Source organism: Rhinolophus sinicus, linkage group LG01, assembly GCF_036562045.2.
Source record: "Rhinolophus sinicus isolate RSC01 linkage group LG01, ASM3656204v1, whole genome shotgun sequence".
Taxonomy (NCBI): domain Eukaryota; kingdom Metazoa; phylum Chordata; class Mammalia; order Chiroptera; family Rhinolophidae; genus Rhinolophus; species Rhinolophus sinicus.
In genome coordinates, this window is record NC_133751.1 from 52,795,504 (window position 1) to 52,808,504 (window position 13,001).

General features: G+C 44.2%; 1 protein-coding gene across 1 annotated transcript in view; it reads right to left on the minus strand.

Moving 5' to 3' along the window:
* Positions 1 to 10,433, minus strand: part of P3H2 (prolyl 3-hydroxylase 2) — a 140,405-nt gene extending 129,972 nt beyond the window's left edge. Inside the window, exon 1 of the mRNA XM_019743152.2 lies at positions 9,750 to 10,433. Within this exon, the coding sequence (XP_019598711.2) occupies positions 9,750 to 10,223 (474 nt within the window). The 5' untranslated portion in view covers positions 10,224 to 10,433. The remainder of the gene's footprint in view (positions 1 to 9,749) is intronic.
* Positions 10,434 to 13,001: the final 2,568 nt, after the last annotated feature.

The following is a 13,001-nucleotide window of genomic DNA, read 5'->3' on the forward strand; positions in this document are numbered from 1 at the left end:
TACCCTTATAAAAGCGGCCCCAGAAAGCTTCCTGATCCGTTCAGCCATGTGAGGTTACAGTGAAAAGATGGTTATCTAGGAAGTAGGGTTCTCACCAGACACAAAACCTGCCGGCGGCATGATCTTCGCTTCCCACCCTCCAGAACTGTGAGAAATAAATGTTTATTGCTTATAAGCTACCCAGCCTACGGCATTCTGTTATAGCAGCCCCAATGCATTGAGACACCCTCTGACTCTCTCTCTACATCTCTACGTCATTTCTTCTTTCCATGATCCCCTCTTATTTCCCCCACTTTCTAGCCTTCTGTAAGTTGGCCTTCTGGGTTTTAGTCAAGCTGCTTTCCATGAATATATTGTGGGTGCCAAAAAATGTATACCAGTGGACACTTCGGTCAGCGTTGCTCAAGCAGTAATTCTCTGTAATCAGAAGTGTCTGGACGCTGATGGTAACCACTTTGAGCACCTCTTGTAATTGTAGATGTCAAACGAGACTTGTATTCATCTTTTGTTATTGGTATATATTGATTATTACAATTAATAGTTTTTTTTCTTTTCTTAAAATGTGTACACATTTGACTGGCACCCTCTGTATGTGATACACAGCTAACCTCAAAAAAACTAAGAGTTGGAGTGGATCACTTTTAAATGTTGGGTTTGCGTACTTTCCAAGTTGAAAGATAAACATTTTAATTCTGGAGTTTGGAGTTCACAACTGAAAGGTGTTAGTTTGTATTGCTAAAGCAACCTGCCCTATCATTTTCAGACCATAAGTAGAAGCCAGATCCTCTGGTCTTTTCTGCAAACTGAATTAGTGCAGCCACATGGGAGGGACAGCGATGGAATATGAGTCCAGTGATTTGCATCTTGGAGAAAGAGGCTCTACTTCAGGGATGCCATAGATACCTGATCACTGAGTTGTACACCTGAATCTAAACCTGAATAATAATGAATGTCAACTATCATTTAATACATAAATATATATATATACACACACACACACACACATACATATAGTCACAAGAAGTGGAGTACAGCATAAGGAATAGAGACAGTGGAAATGTTATGGCTGTGTGCAATGTTAGAGGGGTAGTAGATTGGGGGAGGGGGGTTATCACTTTGTGAGGGGTATAAATGATAAATGTCTAATTATTACAGTGTTTTGTACACATGAAACTAATAAACTTAAAAAAAATCATAACTCCCACACTCCCACAGTATTCATCATCCAGCTTAAACCATTATCAGTATTTTGCCACTTCTGTTTCTCCTATCCTCATTTTTATTTTAAACAGGAGTTTTACAAAAGAGAGGGGGGTGGGTAGGGGAGGCTCTATTTCCAATGCATTTCCCCATCGGGGGAAAAAAGCTATAGCCAAACTTTATCACAAATATCATGATTCATCAGTGGGCACACTGTCATCTAGCATATATTGTTAAAACCTTGATTTGCACTTGTCTAACCTTAATGCCCAGTAACCTTAAACACGGCTAAATGTTTAAATCAGTGGTTCTCAACATGGGGTGAGTTCAACCCCCAAGAGACATTTTGCAATGCATGGAGACATTTTGCAATGCATAGAGACATTTTTTGTCGTCACAGCTTGGAGCATGGTGGAATGTTGCTACTGCTACCTAATAGGCAAAGGCCAGGGACGCCACTAACCATCTGAACATGTACAGGACAGCTCACCACAACAAAGAATTATTCATCCCAAATAAGGCAAGGTTGAGAGGCTCTGGCTTGAATGCCTACTGACCTGAAAACTGCAGACTGCACTGTGTAATTGAGCCCTTGGTAATCCTATAGAAACAATGACTGACTGTGAAAGTCTCTGTCCCTGGTGGCAGGAGCTAGAATCAAATGCTTATTGTTGATCTTGGAGTCCATCTGAAAAATATTATTAAGAAATCACTCTTGCTTCAGTAGGGAAATAATTAGCATGGTCTTCTGGATCAGTCTTTGATGGTATCATTTGAGATCATTTTTAAAACAGCCAAATTTGGTTTTAAGGTAATTCACTGTGTCTGGAGTCCTAATTATGTGTTGATTTCTTCATGCAATCCTATTGATCTTGGCAGAGTGAAGCTAAAAATTTAACATTCAGGCAAGAATAAATCGAAATTGGCTCAATTAACTTTCCTATGATTCAGGGTTTGTTAACAGTTTCCCTGTTTTGTTTTGGATTTATTTATTTTATTATATCTTTTGCTTTATTTTCCATTCCTTTCCAGAGTTCCAGGATAATTACTCTGCAATCTTCAGTAGTGTCCCATTACTTGCATAAAAACTGAATCCATTATTTGCAGATAATTAATTCCAGCAGGATTGTTCTGATAGCCCTGAACTTCTGGAAAGTCTGACATTTTGGATCTCCCTCTTTCTGGCTCTTATTCCTTTATTTCCCCTCCAGAGAAGATTCCTTGCCTCATTCATTTTCATTAGGTTTATTGAGGAACAGCATTGACCAGGTTCCCATTTCTGAGTTTTTTGCCAGTTGTGGGCACAATAGTACTGCAAGGAATAATACTGCGTAAGAAGATGGGAGCTTTGGTTTCCAGGGTCTATTCCACTTAGCAAATAATGAAATTGGCATGCTATGTGTTTTACCTTAATATTGTTGAGTTTGTATTTTCAAAGTGAGTCTGACAAGTAGTGGTCATCAGCAGTGTTGCAAAAGTAGAACTCAGGGTTCCTGAATTCTAATACCCTCTTTCCCTGAAAATAAGACCTAGCCGGATCATCAGCTCTAATGTGTCTTTTGGAGCAAAAATTAATAAAAGACCAGGTATTATATTATATTATATTATATTATATTATATTATATTATATAAACCTGGTCTTATAGTAAAATAAGACCGGGTCTTATATTAATTTTCGCTCCAAAAGATGCATTAGAGCTGATGGTCCGGCTAGGCCTTATTTTCAGGGAAACACAGTATTGGCTCTTCCATTAAATTGCTGAATAAGGACAACTTAATTCTCTTTCGGGCTTTATTTTCCCATCTGTAAAATGGGATGGTTAGAACACTAATGTTCTATGAATGTGGCAGGGAGCAGTTATAGAAAAACAGGGAACGGAGAGGAGAAGGGAACATCTTCCCCAACATATGCACAAGTCTTACACAAGGTATATGGAGGAAAGGGACATAAAAAGAGTTTCAAAGAAATAGATGCCTATGTCTGTGTATCAAATTAAATAACAATCTCTCTGGCCTTCATTGTATTAGACCCAGAAATCTGACATTGCCTCTACCACTACCTAAATTTCTCTTCCCTCTACTGATCCCCTCAACTCTTTACTTTTCAGATGTGATTTCACTGCATAGATCACCAACAGGATAAGGAATGGGTGAGGAGAAAGAGAAAATGGAAAATAAGTATAGAAAATTAAGTAAAGCAGAAAGGAGTGTAGTCAAGTGAAATCAGCTTCTTCCAACAATACTGGAGCCCTCGGCAGTTCTAAAATCTGAACCTCACACATGCAGCACTAAAGCACACCACTCAGAAGGCTGACCCCAAATCATTTTTTTAAAGATGTGTCTGACCATTTGGCAAATGAGGGCCAGGTGTCATGGAAATTACATAGCTAGGAAGTCAGACAGCAGGAAAAGAGGAATGAATTAAAGGAAAGAAAAAGAATTACAGGAGAAAAGCTAAATGGAAAAAAAGACAGGAGAAATTATTTTTCCTAATGAGAAATGCAAAATTTTCCACCAGACAACTGTGACTCTTGGCTGAGTGGCCTATGTATCATGTGAATGAAAATGCAGGGTGGGAGGGGCAGTCCAGGAAGCTCTGTCTTGTGTTGGCCGTCTCTGAAAGAAGTAAGTCCATTTCAGTTCTCAGATGCACCAGTGATTCACCAGACTGCCCCTCAGGAGGTATCCACGTCCATTACACAGAGTCTGGAAAGAGCCCTGGACTGTATGTTAGAATACCTACATTCTGGACCCAGCTCTACTTGCTAATACACCTTGATTGTCATGGAACCTCAGAGGCCAGCATTAACAGCCATTAAGTGACAAGGATAGACTTCTTCATGATTTCTGAGAGTCCTTCAAGCCACAGCATTTTTATAGTTGCAATAATTACCACTCCCCACCCTTGCTAGACCACATTTCTTGAGCAAAACACTGTCCTTATCCCTCCCTCTCTCACCCCTACTTCACTGCCCCAAAGCAAGTATTGTACCTGAAGAGAGAGAATTGAGAAGGATGCTTTCTTGGAGTCCCTTCCAACTCTAAGATCTGTGATTCTAAGAAATCCACAGTTTACTCAATTCCTTAGCAATACAAAAGAACTATTATTATACTAAATCTGATGAGTTTTCATTTTAGGTGAACTCACCCACCTTTCAGAGTTTCTCAAGCCCCACTCATGAAACAAACTGACATTTTATCAAACATTCCCAAAAGAATTCCACAGGGCTATCCCTTTGGAGTTGTCAGTGAGCAAGTAATATTCGTGACAGAATACATTTGATGCTCAAAGATGGGATCTGTGAAGAGAGACACGTAATTTATTACTTTCCTTTATTAAAACCTGTAAAGGAATCCATGATTCACCAGACAGAGATAGGAGAAAACTTGTAAGCAGTTGCTACTCTCATTTAATTGAATTTTAAGCCGCTGTGGCACTTGCTATTTGTAACTGCAATGGATGACTGATAAAGAGCTGACCGGGCCTTCAAATGGTCAACCCCTCATGAGGAAACAATTGAGATTCTAACTCCTTAGCACACAGGAACGAAGAGCTGGCTATACAAAGAATCTCCCAGGTTTCTCCTTCCAAAGGAGTGGGGCAGGAATATGGTGATTCAGGGATTTTGATGATTCAGGCACAAAACAGGCTCAATCGGGGGCGGGAAGCCTCATCCCCTGAAGCAATAACCACGGGGACGATTTCAGAAAAACTATTTCAAGAAGACATAAAATCAACCTCTTATTTGAAATAATTGGGGGGTACAAAATGCACATAGTCTACATCTAGGTAAAAAGAGTTAAATACGAAATTTGGGAAAGGTTTTCATTCTAAACTAACGATGTATGTCATGAAGTTGTGGCCCAGGGTTTTAATTATTTGTTGTTAGGGCATTCATCTAGAAAAGAAAGAAATTTATAAAGCAGACTAGGAGTGAAAAATTTCCTTCAGCTCACTTTTTGTTTCTTTTCTAGAAACCACTATAAAATAAATTAGGTTCAAGAAAAAGAGTTTAGCGAGATGACCCTGGGAGCGAGATAGAATTGCCTAACTTAATTGCATTTCCTTTTTGTTCTCCTTTAACCCTGAAAAGAAAAACAAAGGTCAAATGGCACAAAGTACAACTCAGAAACAAAACATGCAGGGGCAGGCTTGTTTTAAGTAAAAAATATATATATATATAAAGAGCACTAGTTTGTTTTTTGTTTTACTTAAATGGCTGGGCACAGTGGGAGAAAAACAGATACTATTAAAGTAATCCTGATTATAAAGCACACAGATAAAAAGTCTCTCTCTTCGTTTGTTTCAATTCAACAAATGTACATAAAGCAGGAACAATGCATCAAGGATTCTCTGAAGCATGCTTTTAAGTAATAAGAATTAAATTAGGCTAAAAGATGGAGGGGGAGGGAAAGTAGGTTTGCAGCACTAGCCAGAACCTGCAAGTAGAAAAGAGTGAGAAGCCAAACAATCTACAGTCCTTCTGTAACTTTCCCCCACAACAGACCAGCCAGGATACCAAATAACTAGTATGAGACAACCTCCTGCCACAACACAGAAATCTTTCCCAACAGTATTTCATGCACAAGGAACCAAGCTATTATTCATTCAACAAACATATACTGTGCATTTTCTGTTACTACCCCCTGTTTAGGGAATTTGGAGGGAATATAGACACTGAGGACCCAACTCAGACTTACTGAACCTAAATCTCTAATTCTAAATCATTTTTTAATGCTCAAATTAATAATAATCATCCAACCAATAATCATCCAGATCTGGAAACTCCTACTTTAGGAGATATAAAAATGACTAAGAGAATTCTTGATCTCAAGGAACTCACATATGTAATAAGCAAATATACAACTTTCTTCAAAACAAGGTTAAAAATGAAACATGACATTAGAGGAACAAATTCCTTGCTGTGGACATTCAGATGAGGGAGAAATGGACTATTGGGAGGTACACAGGAAGTGAAAGAGGGCCTTATAGAAATAGGTATATTTGTGTTAGTACAGTTACCATTTCAACATGTAAAGAAGGAAAAAAATCTACTATTATAACTAATAATAATAATAAGCATGTCTCCAGTGTTTATTGAGAAATTGGCCCTGTCCTGGGTCCTTTACATAAATTTTCTCTGAAACCTGACTTATATCAATTTGGTAAGTCGCACCATTTCCCCATTTTGCAGATGGGGCAACTAAAGTTCCGAAAGTTTATGTAATTTGTTCACAGTCACGCAGCTAGAGATTGAGGAGCTGAAGTTTTAATACCAAATCTTTCCCATTCCAGAGCCCACATGCCTCCCAAAGAAGAATAAACAAAGCCCAGATGTGAAAAAGTGTCAGATACCTAAGACCAAGTGTCCATTGTTCCCTTTGGCTAGAGGGTGACAGAGTGAGGGGAGAAACGGCAGGTAAGGTTTAAGAGGAGTCAGGCTGTGGGTGCTGAATTAAACTATGTGGGCTTCATGTAATAGTTAAGGGGAAACCACTTAAGGTTGCCCAGCAGAGAACACCATGATAAAAGCTTTATCTGAGTTTTTAGGCTATGAATCATGAGATGTATCTTACAATCTGAAATAATAAAAATCAAAACTTAGAAGAGTCTCACTCTGCCTTTAAACAAAACAGTGTGGCTACAAGCCAGGTGGAACTGTTGCCTCATAGCTGTCCAGACAGATTCCTGACATGCCAGGTCTTAAGGAAGAACCTACAGAGCAGGCCTTAAGATAACTGCAGTGTGTCTGTTATCCCATAGGACAAGGAGCTGTCCAAACCGGGCAGAAGGATAGCCCTGGGGACAGCAGCATTCCCTGGGACCTGAAGTGGCGGCATGGGGCAGTGGGCATAGCACAGGCCTGTGCATCAGTTACTGGCAGAGGTCAGACTCCCAATTCCCAGTCCTACACTCATTTCATCAAATCAAATCATGTGACACTGAGTGAGCCCCTTTCCCTCTCTGAATCTTCATTTCCTTGTCTATGAAATGAGAAACTGATCTGGACACAGTTCACATTTCACAATTTTCAATTCTTCCCTTCCAACACACCAGCATAAAGGATGCACTTCCATCAGTGGCTCACTATCCAGGATTTGGGGGGATGGGGTGGGTGTGGGAGTACCATGTCCCATGAGCTTCCACAGTTTGTAAACCCCCTAGCTGAGAATAACTGTACTTCCTTATCTCTAGGAAGCCCGATAGTGCTGACTGTACTATAGGATTTACAGTTCTCAAATCTTGGCTGCAAAATCCTCATTGATTCAGTCTGGTCCAAGATTATCCTTTTCAAGTGCAAACTGTATCACTAATGCCAAAAGTAATTCAATAACATGAGGGATCATGATTATATCAAGGCGCATAGAGGGAACTCCTCATTCTATCATCAGGGAACACTTTAGGATCCACACCTGTCAGAGCCCAAGGATACTCTGTCATTATTTGAGAGTTTTGCTTTACTCTCAGAAGATTGTGTGTGTGTGGTGGTGGGGGGAATTCCCTGGCAGCCAAATAAAGGCTAAAATTATGGAGTTCATGGGGGAGGAGAGCGAAGAACCATGATACACCTTATTTGCTGTTCACAAAGATATTCCTGCAAACTCCAACCATCAAAAGTAAATTTCCAAAGGGGTAAAAATATCCCATAAGAGATTATCAATCATGGGGAATCCAAGAAATGTTGCCTATGGAAGTGAAGGTACAAGACTTGTTCTGCTCTCAAAACACTGCTGGTAATGCTTGTTTTTTTTTGTTTTTTTTTTCATGAATTCACATATTTTTAAAAGAACTTTTAAAAACTCTGTTGGTTCATCAGCCCACACCTAGTAGTTCACCCGCAGAGATGTGCATAAATGACTAACTCCTGTAATGAATTCACTGCAAATACTTGAGGCATGTTAAACCTACAGCTTGCTTCACCTTCTTTGACCTCTAACCAGGGGACAGGAGTAGGAGAATGATCGATAAATGTTAACATTCACAGTGAAGCAAGGTTAATTACAGAACCAAAGAAACCCACATTTTGAGAGTTATTTATTTTTATAGGACTAAACATGAATATGCATTCCTTTTCCAGACCTGAGGAAAGAAAATCTGCCCAAGATGTGTGACAGAACTATCAGCAGGACAGCCAACCTCACATCAGAGACGCCTGAAAAGAGTATGCTACAGGGACCACCCACATCCCGCTCTGGAACTAGCTTAGTGTGTCTTCAGCTGTCAGATACTCAAGGTCCCCTTTCTGCCTACCATTAACTGCTTTCTGTAAGACTACCAAAAACTGTCCACTCATTCAAAAGAAATCAGATTTATATTTAATACATGTCTTAGCAAATCTGTCAGCAGGCACAAGCAAGTAAAGACAAATTCTGGAAAGGATTCAAGCTTTCTCCTTGTTTCTTGCCCAAGATAGTAAGTAGGTTAGTGAATTCTAGCATCTTAGCAAGACACTGGGGTTAAAAGTCAGTCTCAGTTGTGATGTCCTGAACTCCTCTGATAACGGCAAATCTCCAAAGAGACCTATCACCTGTGAGGGCAGAGACCTTGAGGGATGAGCTGCAAAAGACATTTGGATATCTGCACGTGGTGTGCATTTTCACCACCCCAGAAATGCAGCCTGCCCCATTGGCTAGCATGACCAACGGCCCCCAAAGCTGCCACTTCTCCAACAGCTGTAGAAGAGACACTGATATACTGACATAAAAAGGTACAAGGGAAGACAAGAGTAAGCTCAGAGAAACATAGGTGAGTGACAGTGGAGGCGGGGTAAGGGACACAGGCTGAATTTTCTCTGCTGAAAGCCTTCAGATAGAACTTCAAAATTGTAGATGTGGGGGAGATGTCAATATATACCGTATACATTCTGACACTAATTTCAGGCAAGCTGACTACACAAAAATAAAAGCAGGAGGAGAGAACCGGTTCTCTGCTGTCCAATAACCCAGTCCAATGCTTACCTCCAGCAACTGGAAGCTTTAGTGAGATTGCCTCACACAGATTCACCTCTTCCACGCATTCCTTCTCTTTAACCTTTGATCTTATTTATTTTTATTATTATTTTTCTTTTGCAGATGCAGGGAAAAGAGAGAGAAATTTGTTTCAGAACAAATCTACTTTAAGCTCTGTTTTGAGAATGCTTTCTTTTAAACTTCAGAGTAAAAGGTGCAGACTAGTGCATAGGAGGGATGGGGGCGGAGACAGCAGAGAAATGGGGGTGAGACTAGACCCAGAGATGAAGCGGGGGACCTTCTCCTAGACCCAGCTCTGCCAAAGTCTCAGGAAGCAGTAGTGCTGTGTGGGTACCTGAAACATCATCTTATCAGCACAGTCCTTTTTGAAGGAGAAGTTGATGCCGAAAGAGCTAAAGACTTGCTCAGGTGCATCTAGTATCGGTTACTGACCTCTGGCCACCAGATATCTAGATGCGCAAACACGAGGCAGAGAAGTTAAAGGAGACCCAATGGCCAGGAGACAAGAGCAAGTGGGGAGGGCTCCAGAGCGAGCACCTGGAGCCGCATGGGAGTGTGAAGGTGTGCGCTCTGGGTACCTTGATGTAGGCTCGCTGCAGGTAGTTGTAGGGCACTCGGCGTTGGAAGTCGCTGCGCACATCCTCGCTGACGCGGTGGCGGGATGCGGGTCCCCCGAGGCGCTGGGTCTCGCAGCTGCGGTAACAGCGCGCGCGCTCCAGCACGGCGCGGAAGAAGGGCAGCTCGGCTCCGGGGCCGACACCGGGGGGCGCGAGCGGGCGGCGCGCGGCGCAGTGGCGGGCGCACCGCGCGCGGATCTCCCGCAGGCGCCGGTGGCTGCGGAGCGACGCTTCCAAGTCGCGCACGGCCAGCTCGTAGTTCTCGCTATAGTAGGCGGCCACGCCGCTGGCGTAGAGCAGATCGAAGGGCTGCAGAGGCCCCGGCTCGGGCTCGAGCTCCGAGCGGGGGCTGTCCGGGGGGCCCCCCCACAGCGGCGGCGGGAGCAGCAGCAGCGGCAGCAGCAGCGGCAGAGGCACCCGAACGCGCTCCCGCATCCTCTGCCGCAGAGAGGCGCGGGACCGCCACGCTCCCAAACCGCTCCCGGCTCCTGGCGTCCGGCCCCTTCTCGCGCCTCCGCGGGCGAGAGCGCCGATCCCGCCTCAATCTGGCTGCCCTGCGAGCGCCAGGTGACCGCCGACGCTCGGAGGACTGAGGCGAAGGCCGGGTCGGCCGACTGCTCTTAAAGGGACGCCCACAGCTCACACGCTCCTCCTGCTGCCCGAGCCTCCGCGAGCGGCTGGCCGGCGCTCAGCGCGCGCCCTGCCGGCTCCCCGCCGCAGCCGCCGGGATGCCAGAGGCTGTACGCCCAAGTGCCAGCCAGAGAGCGAGCGCCGCTGGAGGCCGGCCCGGGGGGAAGCTCTACACGAGAGGTTCCTCCTGTAAAGTGGATATGATTACTCCCTTCTTGGAGAGGAAGAAAATCCGGCCTAATGACGTTAGGACTCTAATAATTTTCTGAAGTTTGTACATGACCTCACAGTTTGCAAAGGAGGCACTGAAACGCCATCCCAGGCTGTTAGAAAAGCACTAGAGGGCCAGTTGGCCCAGTGGCAGAGGCTTAAGGAGAAAAGTGATTATTCCAAATTTATAGACCTGTGAAAAGGCAAAGGAAGGTCTCACCCCTGGCCTTGGCAATCCCAGCTTACGGCTCCTTCCTCTAGGGAGGGTCCCTCCCTTGCCTTCCAAGGTCCTTCCCTTGCCTTATTCCACCTTTTGTAGGTGTGTGTCAGCATTGGAGCAGCCAGTAGAGGCAAAGGAGGAGCAACAAATAGCCCGCCTGTCTCAGTGCTGATTGCCAGCCTTATTACAGGACCAAGAGAACTGCTGGAAGGAGTAGCTGATCCTAAATTCTGCCTCTGTCAATTTACCCACCGTGTGACTTTGTGCAACAGAGCTTCAGTTCCCGCATCTCCTACAGCAGACAAATGTCGCAACACGTCAAATAGTTTTCAGATATAAATTCTTGTAAGAGTTGAACAAAGAGGCAATTTAATAAATCCAGTACCCCCAGGACTTAAGCAATGGCCATCAATCTAGGAATGGGAAAGCTGACAGAAATGGCTGCCAGACTCCAAAGGACTAGCTGGAGCCTTTCTTGTTCCTCTGCTTCTCTTCTCTCATAAATACCTTCTGAGCCAAGGTGTCCCCTCTTTCTTGTTGCTTGGCGCTCAGAAGGATTCCTGAGAGCTTACGTGCTGGACCCTTGACACCAGTCTGCCTCCTGAAGGCATTCCTGTGGTCTCCTAGTGCCTGCAGCAATGTTACCAAAGAGTCCCTGGCTACAGGGATGGTGAGTGAGAGGGAAGGGCAATAGGAAAGAACAATATGTATCATGTATTTGATATGAATTTCCCAAAGAAGGCTTTTGTGTGGAATCACCACTGTGCCCAGGAGTTGCCAGAGTTTCATGCTCATTCCTTCATTCATTTTGTTGAGTTTGACCACTTTGACCATGAGCAGACATGGATCTGTAACGCCAAGGCACACCAAAGAATCACACTCTTGTTGTTTTTCTCCATCAAACCTCACTCATTTGGCTCATTCCACTGATGGAAAAATTCCAGTTTGGAACTGGGTGTGTACTAAATACTTTGGATGTTCAGTTTTCCAGAATTTTCAGTTGGGTAATCTGTCAATACTTTTTGTGTAGAGATTGTCTCTCTTTTCAGATAAAGACTTTGGAGTCAAGAGTTATCAATCCACTTGTGAAGCACACTAGGCTAGGGAGTACTGCTGTGGGTGGATGCTTTGTCATAGATTATCTTTACTTTCTGTGACATTTCCACATCATTTAATAGATGTCAATTAAACACATATCATCTTTGGATGCCTACTTTCAAAGTAAGTATTCTGGGGGAAAGGGGAGATGAATAAACCAGGGTCCTTATTCCTAGGAGCTCACAGTGTTGTATGGGAGAAAAACATGATATAAAGGACTATGATACAAGGTGTCCTGCGTTCTTATGTGGGGAGCTGGACCAGAGACCCCGCCTGTCATCCTGCATGACAAATGGCACAGTGAGCAGAGTATGGTGCCAGCCAAAGGTCTCCGAAGGGCGGTGGAGCAGTTTGTGCCTCTGAACACTCAGTCTCAGGAAGTCTGGCTGTGCCCAGAAGGACTGGTGGTGCCCTGAGAAACCCTGGCTGTACCCAGAGGGCACACATTGTGAGGCTAATGCGCAGCCCTGGCGAATGACTGTGGACTGTGGGAAATGGGTTCCATCCCTAATTTAATGGACCGCTTGACTATTTGCTTGGGAACGTACCACCATGTAGTGGAACTGGCGGATGTTTGCTTCCTGTGTCTCGCCCGGCCACCAGCAAGGCTGGTGCCTGAAGACCCCTTGTTGGGGTGCAGGCAGATGTTTGCTTTTGTGGTTCCACCGGCCTCCATTGAGAATATGTAAGCACCTTGGCTGAGAGCCACTGTTGTTCCAGCACGGTACCCTGAGAAACCCTGGCTGTGCCCAGGAAGACTTGCTGTGCCCAGAAGTACTGGTGGTGCCCTGAGAGCCCTGGCTTTGCCCAGGGAGACTGGTGGTACCCTAAGAAGCCCAGGAAGTCTGGCTGTGCCCAGAAAGATTGGCGGTACCCTGAGAGGCCCTGGCTGTGTCCAGGAGGTCTGGCTGTGCCCAGAGAGAGTGGCAGTGCCCTGAGAGCCCTGGTTGAGTCCAGGAAGTCTGGCTGTGCCCAGAGAGAGTGGCAGTGCCCTGAGAGACCTTGGCTGTGCTCAGGAAGTTGGGCTGTGCCCAGAGAGAGTGGCAGTACCCTAA